Genomic DNA, 18,590 nt, shown 5'->3' on the forward strand with positions numbered 1-18,590 from the left:
CTCTTTAAATATTGCCTCTCCTTCATTGTTCCATTTGCTGCTTCTTGACCTTTAATCAGACAGTCTAGACCTCCATATTCTATCTTCCATATCTCTTAACATTTTTTGTTTTTAGTATTTTCTATTTAATTTTCTTTGCTGCATTCTAGATAAATTCTACACCTATATCTTTAATAAATTTTCACTTTTACTCTAAGTTGCTATTTAAGACTTTAGTTGAGTTTTCATTTGAATAATTATTTTCAGAAGTTCTACCTTTTTTGAAGTCTGCCTGTTCATTCATTGAGTACTTGTATGTATTCCTTATGTGCCTTTTGATATACATCTGTTAACAGAACCGCAAGTCCCTGTGCTTGTGTAGTTTACAGTTCATGGGGGGAGGGGTGTAGAAACATTAATAGTATCATAATCAATTAGTAAAATATATAATATGTTTAAACGTGAAAAGTCTAATCAGGGAAATGCAAATAAGACAGGTATTAAGTATTAAAAGTTCTAGGAAGCACAGAGTAAGCTGTACTTTTATATAAAACTTGTAGGAAATGTGGGAGGTAGCAGTTGCCAAGAGCTCAGCTGAGCTGCCATGTGTTGGAGTAGCTGATGAGGACAACAGGTCAAAATGAAAGTAACAGTCGGGCCTTCGGTCACTAACTGCCATAGTATAAGCAAGAGGCTAAACTGGAGAAAGCGTCAGCTCTCCCTCCACCCACTCTATCCCTGCCCCGTACCACTTTCCCTACGGAAGAGCATTGGTCAGGGATCAGGTGGATCAGCACAGACTTAGAGGTTGTGTCACTGTCCAGGGAGCCTTGAACAAAAGGTTCATCCAGTTTGAGGGACCTAGAGGATGAACAATGACCAGGGAGTAGAAAAGTACTGAATACTGAGAGAAAAGTACTGAATACTGAGAGGAGAAGAAAAGCATCTTCAAGGTTCTCTCTCTCCTCTATAAAGAGGCTCAGCCAGGGTAGATGCCCTGAAGTGGAAGGATTTTGGCATGTTTGTGGGATAGCAAAAGAGGCCAGTATTACTAGAGAGGGGAAAGTAGTGGAGAACAGGACATGGAACGTAGTGGAGAACAGGACTGCAAAGATTTTAGCTTTTGCTCAGCATGAAGTGAAGACCTATCAGACGGTTTTGAACAGTGATTAGTAAGCTCTTAATAAATTGTTATTGACTGAATATATAATTTATCTTTGCAGATGTTCCACATCTGCTCATTAGATCTAGGATTCTTGGTTGGTTGGATATAGAGCTCTCTGTATCTAGCCAGCCAGATGCTAAGATTACCAACCCTAGCTTTGTTTTGCTTTAGAGATTTTCTAGGTTTATCTTCCTCCATACTTAGAGCAGCTCTATGTCTTGATTTTATATGTCTATTGCAGATAACATTGATGGGTCTTGGCTTTTTAAAAACCTAACTTATAGCCTCTGCCTTTGAACAGTTTATATTTACATTAAGTGCAATTGCAACTGCATAAAAACTTATTTTTATTTTACTTTCTCTGTTTCTTATTTTCAATTTCAGCTTTTCTTTAGATAAAATTTCTTTGCTAGTTTAGAACTTTTACATTTTAATTTGTAGTAGTCAATCTTAAGAGGTGTACTCGCAGTTATTGTTCATGTTGATTGGTTAAACTACCTAGATGTCTGCCCACTACAAAAGACAAGTACGTTAGCACTTTCTCTAGTCACAAGATTTTGAGCACATGACTCTTTAAAATGATATGGTGGGTATCTAAGCATATATCATACAATTTTAAGTAAGCCAAGGCTACCAGGGAAGAACAGGCTTGGGAAATTTAGAAAGCACATTCTTTTTAGTCTTCTCAGTTCCTCGTGGGAAGTATGACACTTCAGTTAGTAATGCTGTCTTCTAACTCTCCCACAGAAGTTCTGCTAGGTTTCAAGAAGCCCTGAGTTCAGAGCATTTCTAAGTTTCTTATGGCCTTAACCGTGTCTCATAACTAGTTCCATTGTTACCACTTAAGGTCAGATAAGGTTGGTATTAACAAACTAAAAGCACTTGGCTTTAACATCCAAGTTCCTCCCACATTGCTCCAGGCCACATCCTGGTGATGAGTGTCACACATGAACAGTGTCACTGAAGTCTGTGAAGTCATCAGTCTGGTTGGGACCTGTCGCAGTAAGACAGGTGTATGGAACAGTTTACAGACAGCTTCTCCTTTCTTCTTCTCTTAGCTCTTTGTTTCTGTTTCTGTTGTCTGGGCTTCTCCTTTGGTGCACTGCCTGCCTCTTGATTTATTAGTTTGGATTCCAGATCGCCGATGTCCATGTTGTTCCTTAAGTTTTTTTATTTTTATTTTATTTTTATTTTATTTTATTTTTTGTTCCTTATGGTTTTGAGCCTGTTTTTTACTCTGAACTTTAGGTATTTCTTTTACCTTTTTTTTTTTTTTTTTACTTTTATTGAACTTGGATTCATACATGACCTGATTCAACATTTGCATGTATTTTGTTGTTTAATTACCAAATGATACCCACAACCTGATGATGAGTTTTAGGAATTGAATATACCCTTGTTTCAAACCAACACTTGCTTCTCAGCTGTTTTCTCATGCTGATTTTTCAGCCCTCCTCTAGATCTCTGGACCACAAGGAAGTCTCTTCTCCAGCGTTCCACTTACCACAGCTCCTCAACTTCCCACCCATCACTGCTTGTATTCGCACTGTCCACAGGTGGTGACCTGTCTCTAAGTAGGCAGTTCATAGCTCTTCATAGCCAAGCAACCCAGTAACTAGAGCAGTGTTCAAAGAGATTTATTTTAAGTCTATCCTGGTGGGTTTATTAAAATGATAAAATCTTGATGATAAGATCTTTTTTAAAAAAAATAAATGTATGCAATATATGTTTTAGTGTATCCCCTTTTGGCCTGAGGATGCTTCTAATGCACTTCTTATTCAAGTTGAAAGACATCAAGGCCCTCCCAAAAAGATACATTTTAACAAGCAAGAAAATTGTATTTTATTGCGCCTGGATAATGAGGTAGGTGATCTGGTGCGTGCGTGTGTGTGTGTGTGTGTGTGTGTGTGTGTGTGTGAGAGAGAGAGAGAGAGATATTAGAGAAGCTATTATATACTTGTAATTTTGTTCATATCTTTGATTTTTTTCCCTTTCACCAAAAAGGAACAAAAAATTTCTTTTTGTAAAGGGAAAAAGTCCTAAAACGAAGCAGAGACATAAAACAATTTTATTGTTAAACAGAAAGCTAGAGTGTGTGAATACTAGAATATACCACATCTGGAATTTGACTCATCTGTATACTCTAGTTGAGATTCATGATTTTCTGGATGTGCAGTAGAAAATCCTGACTTGCTTTCTTAATCATCAAAAAATATATTAAGTTATGAACAGTCTTATTAAGTGTTGTTAGTTAATATTCTTTGGAAAATGATCACATAAGAGAATATTTTTCAGGCAGCCTGGGTGGCTCAGCAATTTCGTGCTGCCTTCAGCCCAGAGCCTGATCCTGGAGACCTGGGATCGAGTCCCACGTTGGACACCCTGCATGGAGCCTGCTTCTCCCTCTGCCTGTGTCTCTGCTTCTCTCTCTCTCTCCCTCTCTTATTTCTCATGAATAAATAAATAAATTTAAAAAAAAGAATATTTTTCTTTCTTTCTTTTTCCTAGCTTGGAGGTATTATAGCAGAAGTTAATTTGGCTGAACATTCTACAGTTATTACATTTTCAGATTATCATGATGGAGCAGCTACATTCCTATTAATAAATCACACCAAGAGTGACATTGTTCAGTACAATCAAAGGTAAGAATATTATCACAAATATGGTGTGCCCCTGATTTTAGCTGAGTCTAGGTGATGAGACACTGACTTTATGATTATTTCTTAAGAATAACTACTTATAATAAATAAATAAATAAATAAATAAATAAATAAATAAATAAATAAGAATAACACTGATGCGGAGTGCATGGGTGGCTCAACTGGTTAAGCGTCTTACTTTGGCTCAGGTCATGATCTCAGGATCCTGAGATCCAGCCCCTTGTCTGGGCTCTGCACTCAGCAGGGAGTCTGCTTCTCTCTCTCCCTCTGATCCCCCCCCGCCCCCCGTGCTTGCTCAAGAGTTCATGCAGTAAATAAATAAATAAAACTCTCTCTCTGTGTATGTATGTATATATATGTATGTATGTATGTATATATACACATATATATTCTGATAATACATATATAACTGATAACAACATTAAAGCTATATAAAACAATATCCTCATTTTTTAAAAACAGATACACTGAAATATGTAGGTATAAAACTGACATTAATATCTGTATTTACTTTTTAAAAATTTGATGTAACTGATGTAACCTTGTATTTCGGGAATACATTGTAGTGATTCAATATTTGTATATATTGCACACTGATCACACAGTAAGTCTAGTTAACATCCATCACCATGTATAGTTACAAAATCTTTTTCTTGTGATTTTAACTAAAATTCACTCTTTCCTCCACTTTCAAACATAATATATAAATATTATGTTTATACTAAATACTAATTATACTTTGTAGTATACTTATATATTAGTTTATACTAATATTATACATAGTATACTAATTATAGTATACTTATCATTATAGTGTATATATATAGTATAGTGTACATAAGTATATACTATATACTAATTAGTATAATAACTAATAAGTATATTAGTTTATACTAATACATAAATATATATGTTTATAGTAAAATATAGTATTAGCTATAGCCATCATGATGCTGTACATTACAACCCCATGATTATTGTATAACTGGAAGTTTATACCTTTTGACCCCTTTGTCCACTTTATCTTATCCCCATCTCTAACAACCACCACTCTCTCTCTCTCTTTTTTTTTAAATCTTTGTGTTTCGATTTGTGTGTGTGTGTGTGTGTGTGTGTGTTTGACTTTTTAGATCTCTCTCATAAATACATACATATCATACAGGGTTTGTCTTTTTTTGTCTAATTTCACTTAGCTTAATGCCCTTGAGGTGCATCCATGTTGTCCCAAATGGCAAGATTTCATTGTTCTTTATGAATGAATAATAATTATGCTATGTACACATCACATTTTCATTATCCATTCATACTATCCATCCATTTGATGGGCACATATGTTGTTTTCATGTTGTGGCTTTTGTAAATACTGCTCTAGTGACATGAGGGTTCAGATTTCTTTTTGAGTTAGTGTTTTTATTTCACAACCTCAATCTACACACACAGTTTTCAGTTGTACCTTTGCGTGACCAAGGCATTTTTCACATTGCGTTGTCACTGTCTTGTGAGTTTAAGACTGTACATATGTATAGTTAACATTATATGAATTTTTATTTTTTTTCATTGCCTATCTAAGATAAATTTGAGATGAATTTTCTTTTAAGAAATATTCTGCAGTGAGCTAAATAGATTAAAATTTACATGAATTAAGAGCATTTCTAAATGTTTTTAAACTAATTTATCTGGTTTACATTTACAACTGATTTTTTTTTTTTTTTTTTTTTGTGGAATACACAATGCCTATAGGGCTGTTATCTCCCCGCTTTTCTTTCCTTGGCTTTGTTTTTGTTGTTAATATGATTGTTCATTGTCTCCAACAAATATAAATTATGGCTGTCAATTTTCTTAATTCCGTAGAAAAACTTTGAAAAGAAAACCATAATCCTGAAATCTCAATACTGTCACCATTTTGTTGCATTTCTCTTCACACTGTTTTACTGTTGCTGTCTATGTTTCTGAGTCTCTTGTTTTTAATAGCTATTGTGAACATGTAAATTTGCTTTAAAACAATTTTTAGTGAATGCTTTATATCCCATTATTTTTTTTTATATCCCATTATTTAGATGTGCTATGAATACTTTATTATTGAGATTTTTGGTTATTGTCTAATTTTATAATGTTAGAATCTGTTTCTTTTAATAAAGATCTTTAACCCATTTTTTGTAGTCCTTCTGATAACTAAGATTTCTTTCCTTTATTATGGTAATATGGATTATTCTTTTCTAATGATGATTTGGAAAATTCTGTTTTTGTTATAGATTGCTACTTTTTTGTTCATGAAGATTTTGGTACATTTTAAATTTTGAGTGAAACAAAATCTGCTAATTGACCCATGGGGGATAAATGGAATATTTTCACATTTTCAGTTTCTCTTTCCAAATTCCCAGTTTCTTATGAATATAATTTGGAATTTTTGATTCATATTAATATAAAACAGTTTTTCAAAAATGTGTTTATTTAAGGCTTTTTTGGCATTTGACAACTCAATTTCTCTGGTTTAGTTGTTTAATATTTTTATGTCCCAGTTTTACTTATTTAAGTAATGGCTGCACCTGATGTGGAGCTTGAACTCAAGACTCCAAGGTCAAAAGGATGAACTTACAGGTGAGCCAGCCAGGTGCCCCACATGCCAATTCTTTAAATTTTCTTCTGAGTTCTTCCTGACTTGGTTGGGAAAAACCTTTGAGTTAGGTTTTCAGTAAAGGTTTGTGGATATTGTATTATGCTATTGCTTGTTTGAGAATGTCTTACCCTTGCAAATTAATGAATTTGACTTAAAATTTTAAGTCCTAAACTCTTTTTTCAAAATTGTATGGATACTGTTCCATTGTTTTCTGGCATTCAGTATTGTAGAAAAATGTGAGAGCAGTCTTATTTTTACTCCTTTGTGGGTGTGATTTTCCTAGATGTTTACCGGCAGATTTCCCTATATTTCGGTAAAACTTAAAATTTTTACAAAGATATGTCTGGGATAATATTCTGTTTTCATTAGTTTTCTGTGATGCCCACATTGAACTTCTGGAGTCAGCTGCTGCTTCAGCTCAGAAAAGTTACATTCTATTATTTCTTTGGTTTTATAAGTTCTCCAATTTTTTGTTTTTCTGGGAATTATTTTGTAAGTTGTTTGAATTTTTTAGATTTATATATCATGTCTAAGATTTTTTAAAAGATAATTCAACTGTCTTGTTTTTGCCAGAATAAGACTAATACTTAGGAAAGAGTTCCCAATTAAATTCTCTCAGATTTAGTATAGATAATAGTTGGAATCATTTCCTTCCATAATTCATTTGTATTAAAACAAAAGTTCACAAAGAAGTTTTAAAAACTTGAAACTCTTTATTTTGTGACAAATATTTCCCTTGAAATAGTCTCATTTTCTTAGAAAACCTCTTTTTCATTGTATAAGGAAAAAAATTTCAATCTAGTCTTAATCAGGACTGTTACAAGTCTCAACTAGTGGACTCAGGATTAAGTGTTATTTTAGATTCCTTATATATTCATATGCTTGTACTTAGTTTAATGTGTATTTTTACTATTTATGGTAGTTCTCTCAGTGAAATAGAAGATTCCCTCCCTCCTGGAAAAGCAGTATTTTATACATGGGCTGATCCAATGGGCTCTAGAAAGCTGAAGTGGAGATGTGGAAAAAGCCATGGTGAAGTAACACAAAAGGATGTACGTATTGGGTTGAGTATTATGGTATTCTAAACATCCTTTTTTATAAGATATTCTCTTTCAGTTTTGCTAGTTAAAAGGCCTGTTTTGTGCCTGAACTTCTAACCTGCCAAAGCTAGAATTTAGTGATTCATCACTTACATGTAACATGCAGTATTCATCATTGCCAGTGCCCTCCTTAATCCCCATCCCTTCCAACAACCCTCAGTTTGTTCTCTATAGTTAAGAGTCTGTTTTATGGTTTCCCTCTATTGTTATCCCTTATGTTTCTTTGTTTTGTTTTTTAAATTCCACATATAAGTGAAATCACATGGTATTTGTCTTTCTCTGACTGACTTATTTTGCTAAGCCTAAGTCTCTAAACAGTAGAAAGAGAAATCAATCCCATTTGTAATTGCATCAAAAACCATAAGATACTGAAGAATAAACCTAACCAAAGAAGTAAAAGATGGTACATCTTATGAAAGAAATTGAAGATGACACAAAGAAATGGAAAAACATTCTATGCTCAGAGATTGGAAGAACTAAATCTTATTTAAAAAACTGCCAAACATTTTAACCAAAAATTCAAATTCAAACTTTAACCAAAAATGTTTAAAAACAGAAAGGGTCCTGTTTTGTCTACATCATTATTCGCTGCTGTTATGTTATAAAAGATACACTGGGGTTAGGTGCTTTCAGCATTTATCTCAGGTACAGGGCACTGCCAGTCATTTTAGGGCAGTGAGGCTTCTGTGAGGATCATTTAGGGACCAACTAAGGAATTTATTTTTTGAGTGGTTTGGTTTTTATAATGATAAAGTTATATATAAACATTTTCCAGTGACATTTTGAATGACTTTCAGGAATTTTTATTAAGATGTTATTAGTTTTTCAGGACAGGACGCGTGGGTGGCTCAGCGGTTAAGCGCCTGCCTTTGGCCAGGGGGTGATCCTGGAGTCCCAGGATCGAGTCCCACATTGGGCTCCCTGAATGGAGCCTCTCTCTCTCTCTCTCTCTCTCTCTCTCTCTCTTTCTCTGTCTCTCATAAATAAATAAAAAGCTTAAAAAAAAAAGATGTTATTAGTCTTTCAAAATTCATCTTAATTTAACCCCTCTTCTAATGTCTTTTTTTTTCCTTACCACTGATTATTATTTCTTCTTACCAATAGACCAGTGGTTATCTCCCATTTTAGAGGGAAAACTGAACATTACATCACTAAGTGTGTTTTTATTGTGGGTTTGGTTTTGTTTAATTCTCTATCAAATTAAGGCAGTTATCTTCTAGTTTGTAAAAATATATGTGTATGAATAAATGAATGAATACTGAATTTGTATCATTTGTTAAGCTTTTAATTTCTTTTCTCTATGGAAATGATTTGTGATATTTGGATTTCACCTTGAAAGGATGATGTATGTGGTTTTATATAGTTTTATATATTAAGACTAGTCTTGTGTTTCTGGAATTGACTTGCTAATATTTTCAGACTTTAGCCAGTATTCATCAGAGTAATGTCTCTACTAGAATTTGATATTTAAGGTTATGCTAACATTTAAAACATGTTTGGGGATGCAATTTTCATATTTTCTTAAGAGTGTATGTAAGATTCATATGCTTTCTTTCTTTAATGTTTGCCAGGTTTACCAGTGAAGCCAGGACATCTTAGCCTACAGTTGTTTTTGAAGGAAGATTTTAAATTATGAAATTCTGTTTTGTTAATATGTTAGGACAATTCAGTTTTCTATTTCTGCTTGTCATTTTGCTAAGAGGTTTCCCAAGAATGTGTTTATTTCATCTGATTTTTCTAATATGTTGATTAAAATTTTTTATCCTATCCATCTTCTTTTTAATATTTATAGTGCTTCTCTTTTTCATTCTTGGTATAGCTTATTTGTGCCTTCATTTCTTTTCCCGTCATAAGTTTTTCTTAAGATTTCCCAATTTAATTCTTACTTTTTTCTATCAGAAAACCATTGTTTTGCTCTTTTGATGATCTCTTTTATACATTTGTGTTCATTTTCACCTATATCTACTTTATATTATATTCTTTCATCTTTCCTTTCTCTAAATTCTTGAGATAGGGGCTCCTGGGTGGCTAAGTCAGTTGAGCATCTGCCTTTAGCTCTGGATATGATCTTAGGGTCCTGGAATCAAGCCCAACATCAGGCTACCTGCTCAACTGAGATCCTGCTTCTCCTTCTGCCTGCCACTTACCCTGCTTGAGCTATCTCTCTCTCTCTCAGATAAATATATAAAATCTTTTTAAAAAATTATTGAGATAGATACTGTGTTAGTCTGCTTGGGCTGCCATGGCAAAATACTTTAGACTGAGTGGCTTAAACAACAAAAATTTATTCTCAGTTTGAGAGCTGGAAGCCTGAGATCACAGTGCCAGCATGGTGAACCTGGGATGGACTCGTCTTAAGTTGCAGTTGATCACTTTCTCACTATGTCCTCACATGGTGGAGAGAGAAGGAGTGAGCTCTGTGATATCTCTCATCAGGATACCAATCCTGTTGGATCAGATCTCTAGCCCCTCCTCTGTGGTGTCATTTAACTTTAACTACCTCCATAAAGGTCCTGTGTCCAGAAGAGTCACAGTGGAGGTTGGGATTTCAACATACAACTTGCGGCAAGTGAGGGAGCACAGTTGAGTTAATAGTAGACACTGAGATCAGTGGTTTTCAGTTTTTCACCACTTTTTGTATCAAATCACTTCAAGTTACAGATTTCCCTCCAAAAACAACATTAGTTTTATAGCACAAATTTGATATGTTTTATACTTACTATCCTTTAGTTCAAAGTATTTCTTAAATTTCATTTTTATTTATTTTTATATTCCACAAATATTTTTTTTTTCTATTTTATATATTTTTCTGTTTTGTGATTTGTTATTTATATTTTGATTTCATGGCTACTTAGGTCATTGCTTAATTTTCAAAAATGTGGACATTTTCTAATTGTGTTTCTTCATTTCTATCTTAATTCTACTGTGATTTGAAAAGAACATACTCAGATTCAGTCCTGAAATTTAATGAGATAGATTTTGTGGGCCAGCATGTAGTCATTTTGTGAATATTTCATGTATATTTGAAAAGGACATATTTTCTGTAATTGTTGGTTACAATGTTCTGTATATGTCAGTTTGTTCAAATTTATTAATTACAGTGTTTAAATCTTCTAGCTCATTACGGTTTTTTTTGTGTGTATTTGCTTGTACCATTGTATTTAAAAGTTACCATAGGTATATATGTTCATTTTTTGTTAATTTTGGCTTTTATGTTTTGAAACTATGATTAGGTTGATAAAATTTAGAATCGTTATATCTTCCTGGTAGGATGGTCACTTTAGCATTTAGTCATGTATCATTAGTATATAATTTTGCAGTGCCCACCATTATATATTTTATAGATTTAAATATTTAGATTCTCAAAACTATCATAGATTACAGTTTGCAGCTGCCTACTCAGAAAGGTACAGGCCAGGTAACAGTATGCCAGCTGGGAGCATCAGACATTTTGCCCATCAGTTAAAGAACCATTCTCTTTGGTCACCTGTAATGAGAGCTTTGTAGTGACGGAACAAGGCTCACTTGGGTGTGTTATGAGCCCCTGTAACCTACAAATCCTATTCCTCATTGCACATATCTCTTGTAACAACCCATGAGCATAGCTTACTGGTGTTCTGCAGGATAGGTAGACATCATCACACTCAAAAGAAATCTGTAGCTTCTAATGATACTACAGCATGCATTCTGTAAATTAGTACTGGTGCCATTTTTCCAATAATATGAGGACTTTAGAACTCTTACTCTACCCCCTTTCATCTTATATACTGTTGTTGTATGTCTTATTTCTAAATACATATTATATATATTATGTCTCATAAAAAGTATTGTTACTGCTTTCTGCAACTAACAGCGCATTTAAATTAACTCACGTTTTTCTTCCGTTTTTCATTCCAGCCTGCGTCTCCATGTTTCCATTTGTGTTAATTTTTCTTCAGTATTTTTCTAATGCAAGTTGACAGCTGACAAATTCTTTCAGTTTCATTTGTCTAAAAATGTCTATATTTTGTAATTATTTTGTAATCTTATTTTATCTGTATCTGTGGATTAGTATTTTTGAATATTTATATCATAATGATAGTTAAACTTTATAAAGATAAATCTGAAATTTATACAGAATATTAGAAAGACTTCAGAATTACTTGGAAATAGTTTTCTTATTTCTCAATGTAGTTTTAATGCAGTGTATTTTTTTGAAAGTATTATAAATAGCTTAACTCCTCCTAAATACTGACTATATAGTAACCACTCCGCTTTTTAATTTCACTGCATTATAACATGAATGTGTACAATACAACATGTCCCACCCTCCCCTGCCATCTTGGAGGGGACACATTCCAGGACCCCTAGTAGATATTCAAAACCACGGATAGTACCAAATCCTATATAAACCCATGTGTTTTTTTTATGCATACATATCTGTGATAAAGTTTAATTTAAAAATTACACACAGTGAGAGATAACGGCAAATCTAACAAAAAAAATGGAGCAATTATTTACTGTAATAGAAGTCCTAGGAATGTGGTCTTTCTTAAAATCTCTTATACTCCACTTATCCTTATTCTGATGATGATGATGATAAAATGCATACATGATAAGATGAAGTGAGATGAAAGACGTAAGCACTGGGGTGTAGTATAAGACTACTATTGACCCTCTGGCTGTACGTTTAGGAGGAGGATCATCTGCTTCTGGAATATAGTTTACCACAAGTAGCTGAAACTGTGGAAAACAAAACCAGAGAGAACTGGACTACTGTATATTAAAATTTGCTGTTAATCAGAATATTCACTAGAATACTGACTAGAAATTCATGGCTGTTATTAGAATTTGCTGTTATTTATTTTGTTGAACTTCAAGACCCTGATATTAACACAGTGCTTATAAATCAGGGCTTCCTGCAGAATTAACCATGTGGTGAATATCTGTGCTTTGTAGAGCATGCAGCTGAAGTGTCAGTTATTTTTTATTCTATTTAATTCCGCTTTGTAAGGAAATACAAATTTCTTACTGAATAATTTTGAACATATAACACATTGATTAGTCTTAGAATAAAGCAGAGAAAATAATACTTTGTATTACTGATTAGCTTACAAAGGAAGACTAGATTTTATTGAGATGTTGAAAGAACAATAACACTTGATCTGTCTTCATGATTAATAACTTCATAATGCATAAGCTAACATCAACTGATTTTAATTATGTAAATTTCTGACATTATATAAAAATTCATTTAGTGTGTCCAACCCTTTGAAGTAGTTGCCATTATAATTCTCATTTTTCAAATGTGAAATCTAGATATCCTGATTAAGACTCTTAATTTTTTATTTTTTTGATGGTTTTGTTTTAGGATATGATGACACCTATAAATTCTGGGAAAAAGACCATTTATTTAGTTTCATTCTTTGAAGGCTTACAACGCATTATTTTATTCACTGAAGATCCAAGGGTATTTAAAGCAACATATGAAAGTGAGAAAGCAGAGTTAGCGGAGCAAGAAATTGTGTTGGCCTTACAAGATGTTGGAATTTCTCTCGTCAACAATTACACAAAGCAAGAAGTAGCCTATATTGGCATTACCAGGTTGGATACATTTAAATGATTAGCTGTTAATCATTAAGAATGGTGATTATAAAATCTAAAATAACATAGTTTAAGTTTTGTGTTTTAACTATTATACTAAGGTAGTGCTGATTTAAAAATACTCTTGAGATTTTTTTTTTTTTTGCCTTTTGAGATAAAGATATATCAAAAATCAAATTTACAAATCCTGTCTTAGGTTGATTCTTAAAGCTTTCAAAAAAGTTAGTTTTACTCAGCTTTTCAAAAGTATACTTTAACATGCCATAAGGAAATATTTAATTTTCCATTACCGCCTACCACAGTGTACAGTATAGATGCTTCATAAATAGTTGTTGATGGAATATAGCCAATCATTTTTTAATTTGATCTTGACACTTTAAGATCTAATAAGGTAATATGGAATATATCATTCCCGATGTAAGTCATCACCAGTAAAACTCTTTTCTTTGTGCCTTTAATCTTCTGTTCATAAATATTTAATACATAATACAGTTAATTTGTATGTATTAGTGCCTAAATTGAGGGCATCCAGTCTGTATAATCAGGATAATGTTTTAACCCTTGAAATTAAACTCTAAAATAAGCATATATAATATCAAAAGATTATGGCATAGGGCAGCCTGGGCGGCTCAGCGGTTTAATGCCGCCTTCAGCCCAGGGTGTGATCCTGGAGACCCAGGATCGAGTCTCACGTCGGGCTCCCTGCATGGAGCCTACTTCTCCCTCTGCCTGTGTCTCTGCCTCTCTCTCTCTCTCTCTCTCTCTCTCTCTCTCTCTGTTTCTCATGAATAAATAAAATCTTAAAAGTATATGGCACAGGTTTAAATTCATTTTTCTATATAAATTCATCTAGAAACACCCTTGACTTTTCATTGAATGGAATCAATGCCATTTAAAAAAGAATATTAAAAACTGGGCAGCCCAGGTGGCTCAGTGGTTTAGAGCTGTCTTCAGCCCAGGGCATGATCTTGGAGACCCGGGATCAAGTCCCAAGTCGAGCTCCCTGTATGTGGAGCCTGCTTTTCCCTCTGCCTGTGTCTGCCTCTCTCTCTCTCTGTGTCTCTCATGAATAAATAAATAAAATCTTTTTTTAAAAACAATATTAAACACTTTTCATACAAATTTTTATGGTTCTCAAGAAATGTTTATTATTTGCTAAGTGCTATATGCTAAATGATGTGAATGCAAAGAGGAATAATACACAGTTCCTGCCTCTCTGTTTATTAAGTGAAAATAAATTTTAGAGGGAATTAATAAATAGAATACTTAAATAACTTAAATAGGTAAACAGAGTGAAGTAATTTTAGAATGTGGATGGATGCTTTTATTATGTATTTAAGTGTTTTAGCAATTTTTCAGTAAATGAGATTTGTTCCATTCTCTCTGGGATTACTATTTCACACTTTTTCTCATTTTTTAAACCCCCATTTTCTCTCACACTTCACTGCCTTGTATCTCATTTCACTGAGGAAATTGAAGCAGTCAAAAAAGAATTTCCAAAGACCTATTCCCCTAAATCACAACTTTCTACCCATGAACATTTTTTACCTACATACTGTGCCAATATCTTCTCCAAGGTTATCATAGATACATGTACTCCTATTTTAAAATATTTTTCAACTTTGCACTCTATTCCATTTCCTTTTGGCTTCTTGAGACATTGATCCTGCAGTTCTCTTCTTTCTCTATCAATAATTTTTGGCTCTCTCTCAGATTATTTTCATCAGTATTATTTATCTCAATGTAAAAAATTCTCTTGAGCCTACTTTCTCTGCTACCTACTGCCCATTTCTTGGCTTCCCTTTATAGCCAAACTCCTCAAAAGTGTTAATCAGTTACAAAAGAGTTTAATATACTCACTATCTCCGATTATTATCTTATCCATTCTTTCTTTAGCCACTCCAGCAGGATTTTGCTTTCAACACACCTTGAAACTGGTCAAAATCACCAGAGACCAGTCCTCATGTTGCTTAAGTTTATAACAGTTAAAACGGATCCCTTCTTGATAGTAATGTTTGGCTTGACTTCCAGCATACCTCACCATCTTGGTTTTTCTTTCTTTCTCAGAATTCTCCATCTCGTGTTGGTTTCTTATCTTCTCAAATGCTTAATATTGGGTGCCCTGAGACATGAGTCCCTCTTCTCTGTTTCAAATACCACATATTAGCCAACAGTTTTAGCAGTATATCTTTAACGAGATTTTTATTCTAAACTCCACATTTGTACATCCACCACCTACACAAAATATCTACTCTTGTATCTGAGACTTCTTAAACTTCATATGCATATAACCTAACTCCTGTTGTCCTTCACCCAAATCCTCCTTCCCTATTGAAGCTAATGGCAGTTCCCTCCTTTTAGTTGCTCAGGCCAAAAGCTTTGGAATCATCTTTGATTCTTCTCTTTGTCTCACACCCCACATCTAATCCATCTAGAAGCTCTGTGTTGACCCTATCTTCAAGATAGACACAGGGTCTGACCATTTCTTACTGTTCACTGTTCTACCCAAGGCAGAGCCATCAACATTTTTCTCCTGGCTTACTCCATTAAACTCCTAACAAGTTTTTCTGCTTCTGACCTGCATGGAGCCTGCTTCTCCGTCTGCCTATGTCCTTCACTCCCACCACTTACCCTGCTCTGTCCCAGCACAGTGTATTCTTTACAAAGCTTAAGTCAATCATGATGATCTCATCATCTTCAGTGATTCCTCATTTCACAATAAAACTCAAAGTCTTTATAATATTCTGTAGGGCTTTACATTATCTGGCTTCCCACTGTCTTACTTCATCTTCTACTCTTACTGTGTTCCAGGCAGGCCTGCCTCCTTGTTCTTCTTTGCACACTACAGAGGCGGGTGCTCGGCTTTTGAGTTTTTGCTCTAGCTGGTTCCTGTCTCAGAAAAGTTCTTCTCTTCTTGTCTGCTGGGTAACTCCCTTATCTCCTGTGAGGTGGCTCTAGTCTCATCTTCAGTGACACACTGGCTCACCACTCTAAGACTGCAACTCCCATTACTTGGTGTATCTCAGTACTCCAGATCACTCTGTCTTTTTCTTTTTTCAAAAGCATTTTCACCTCATACTTCATTCAAATATACTAATTTATTATTTACTCTTTATTGTCTATCAATTAAAATAAAGCTCTAGGATGGCAAAGATGTTTACTGATAGTATCCCTACCACCTAAAATAGTGTCAGAGTAAAAGTCTGTATTGATTGAATGAATTCATACTTTTAAACCTGTATTATTCTTGCATATAATTGAGGTTATTGTAAACTATATTGAAAGTTTTGCAATTCATATAATAAACCAGATAAAATGAAAATGTTTATAAATTAGTACCATGGTTTTTGCTTTCACATGTAAGTTCTGATGTGGTTTGGGAGACAAAGCCCAAGAAGAAGGCAAGATGGAAGCCAATGAGTGTAAAGCACACTGAGAAGTTAGAGAAAGAATTTAAGGAATATACTGAATCTTCACCTTCAGAGGATAAGGTTATTGAATTGGACACTAACATTCCGGTAATATTTTTAAGTACTGATGTGACGTTTTAATTTTCGTCTGTTGTAATCAGATGAATCACTAGTGAACTTTTAAGTAAAGTCTGGTTTCCTTACAAAACAATGAATTCTATCGTATATACTTTATATAAACTACTTTAAAGTCCGTATTCTCTTAAGATGCTAATGATCTATTCCTTAGTTAACAAGAAGCCAATATGTTGTTTTATTTTGCTTTTTAAATTATTTTTTCTTTTGTCACTTTATGTATTTTTTAGTATATTATATAAAAAGTGATGCAACTAAGCTATAAGTATTATATGAATATTTTAGTGAATCGTATTGGAAAGATCTGATCTAAAACTAGTCAGATTGTAAAATCCAATCTAATCAACTGTTTAGCCTATTGTTTTAACTAATGTTATCTTTAAAGTTTTGGGTACATATTTCTAATTTTAATCAATTATGAATACAGAGAAATTCAGTGCGTTTTTGGTGGTATATTTTTCAGGTTCGCTTCACACCTAGTGGTACTAATATGAAAATTCTGCAACCACATGTAATAGCTATACGAAGAAATTATCTTCCAGCATTAAAACTAGAATATAGCACATCTGCACATCAGTCATCATTTAGAATTCAAATTTATAGAATACAGGTGAGTCTGAAAAGATACACTACATTCATAAAAAACATAGCAATAAATCAAATGTGTTTCCATGATCTTTTTTTTTTTTTTTTTCCCATGATCTTTCTTACCTAGTACTTCAGTTTCAGTGTTAAACTAAACTAGACAGCTTGTTTCCTTCTACTTACTAGTAAATCCTGTTTTTCTAGTCAGGTACTATAACATAGTGATATACTGACCTGTTTTTTATTTTCTTAGATCCAAAACCAGATACAAGGTGCTATATTTCCGTTTGTGTTTTATCCAATTAAACCTCCCAAGTCAGTCACCATGGATTCAGGTTTGTTTGTATTTTTAGATCACCGTAAAAATGTTTGTATCAGCTCTATGGTTTATTGTACTATAAAAATATGAAATGAAACTATTCTCAAGTCTAGTTTCTGTGGGATCATAAAAAACTAAACCTCTTGTAAAAGGAACAAGTACTCAACTAAAGTCAACAACATGTTGACTGAATTCTGAGGGAAAAAATAATTAGAAATACATATTTAAATATTTAGAAATATTACTGATTTGTAAATCCCTGATTTAAAAGCCACCTGGACCTTTGAATAAGTTGTGAAGAAAGTAAAATTCAGATAGAATTTGACAAAAGATAGAAATTGTCCCGTATTTTCCAGATGAGTGTAATAATGACAAGTCTACTTTTCCGTCCTCCTCTTCCCCTTCACATACCTTCTTTCTCACTATCCCTCTGCCCCTCACTTTCTCCTTCCCTTCTTCTCCCCTTGCTTTCCACCTCCCACCTCCACACCACTGGCTCTGCGCTAAGGCACTATTGATAATCTGCTTGGAAGCTTTTGACCTTTGTACATGCCCAAGTCCCTCCACCTGGAAGTCCAGGACAAGACCCTGGAATCTGTGTTTTCACAGTGCTTCCCTGGTGATTCTAATGCATACTTCTACTTTAAAATCACTAATTTAAAGGATTAGTTGTCCTTAAAGTGATCACAAATAATGTTTTTAAAATCCTGGGGTCTGAAATTAAGACTACAGTCAATCTTACAAATAGTAATTTTAATTGATACCTGTGATTTAGTAAATTATTTAGTTCTCCATTGTTATGTGTATTAAATTGCAAGAAAATGCTTATCTTTTGCTTAAAGCATCATGGGATTAATCTTATTTATTTATTTATTTACTTATTTAGCTCCAAAGCCCTTTACAGATGTCAGTATTGTCATGAGATCTGCTGGGCATTCCCAGATATCACGTATTAAGTAAGTGTCTTAATGTATTTCTGTGTCTTTATTTAATGTATGTGAATTAATTATACTCTTTAAAAATGTATTTCAGATGAG

At 33.6% G+C, this 18,590-nt stretch overlaps 1 protein-coding gene across 3 annotated transcripts in view; it reads left to right on the top strand.

Moving 5' to 3' along the window:
* Positions 1–18,590, top strand: part of VPS13A (vacuolar protein sorting 13 homolog A) — a 237,353-nt gene that overhangs the window by 171,029 nt on the left and 47,734 nt on the right. For all 3 annotated transcript variants that reach the window (XM_026001515.2, XM_026001519.2, XM_026001517.2), the window contains exons 51-58: positions 2,879–3,007; positions 3,653–3,786; positions 7,344–7,473; positions 12,872–13,104; positions 16,469–16,622; positions 17,113–17,259; positions 17,488–17,569; positions 18,440–18,509. In XM_026001515.2, coding sequence (XP_025857300.2) covers positions 2,879–3,007; positions 3,653–3,786; positions 7,344–7,473; positions 12,872–13,104; positions 16,469–16,622; positions 17,113–17,259; positions 17,488–17,569; positions 18,440–18,509 — 1,079 coding nt within the window. The remainder of the gene's footprint in view (positions 1–2,878; positions 3,008–3,652; positions 3,787–7,343; positions 7,474–12,871; positions 13,105–16,468; positions 16,623–17,112; positions 17,260–17,487; positions 17,570–18,439; positions 18,510–18,590) is intronic.

This window comes from Vulpes vulpes, chromosome 1 (genome assembly GCF_048418805.1).
Source record: "Vulpes vulpes isolate BD-2025 chromosome 1, VulVul3, whole genome shotgun sequence".
NCBI classification, from domain to species: domain Eukaryota; kingdom Metazoa; phylum Chordata; class Mammalia; order Carnivora; family Canidae; genus Vulpes; species Vulpes vulpes.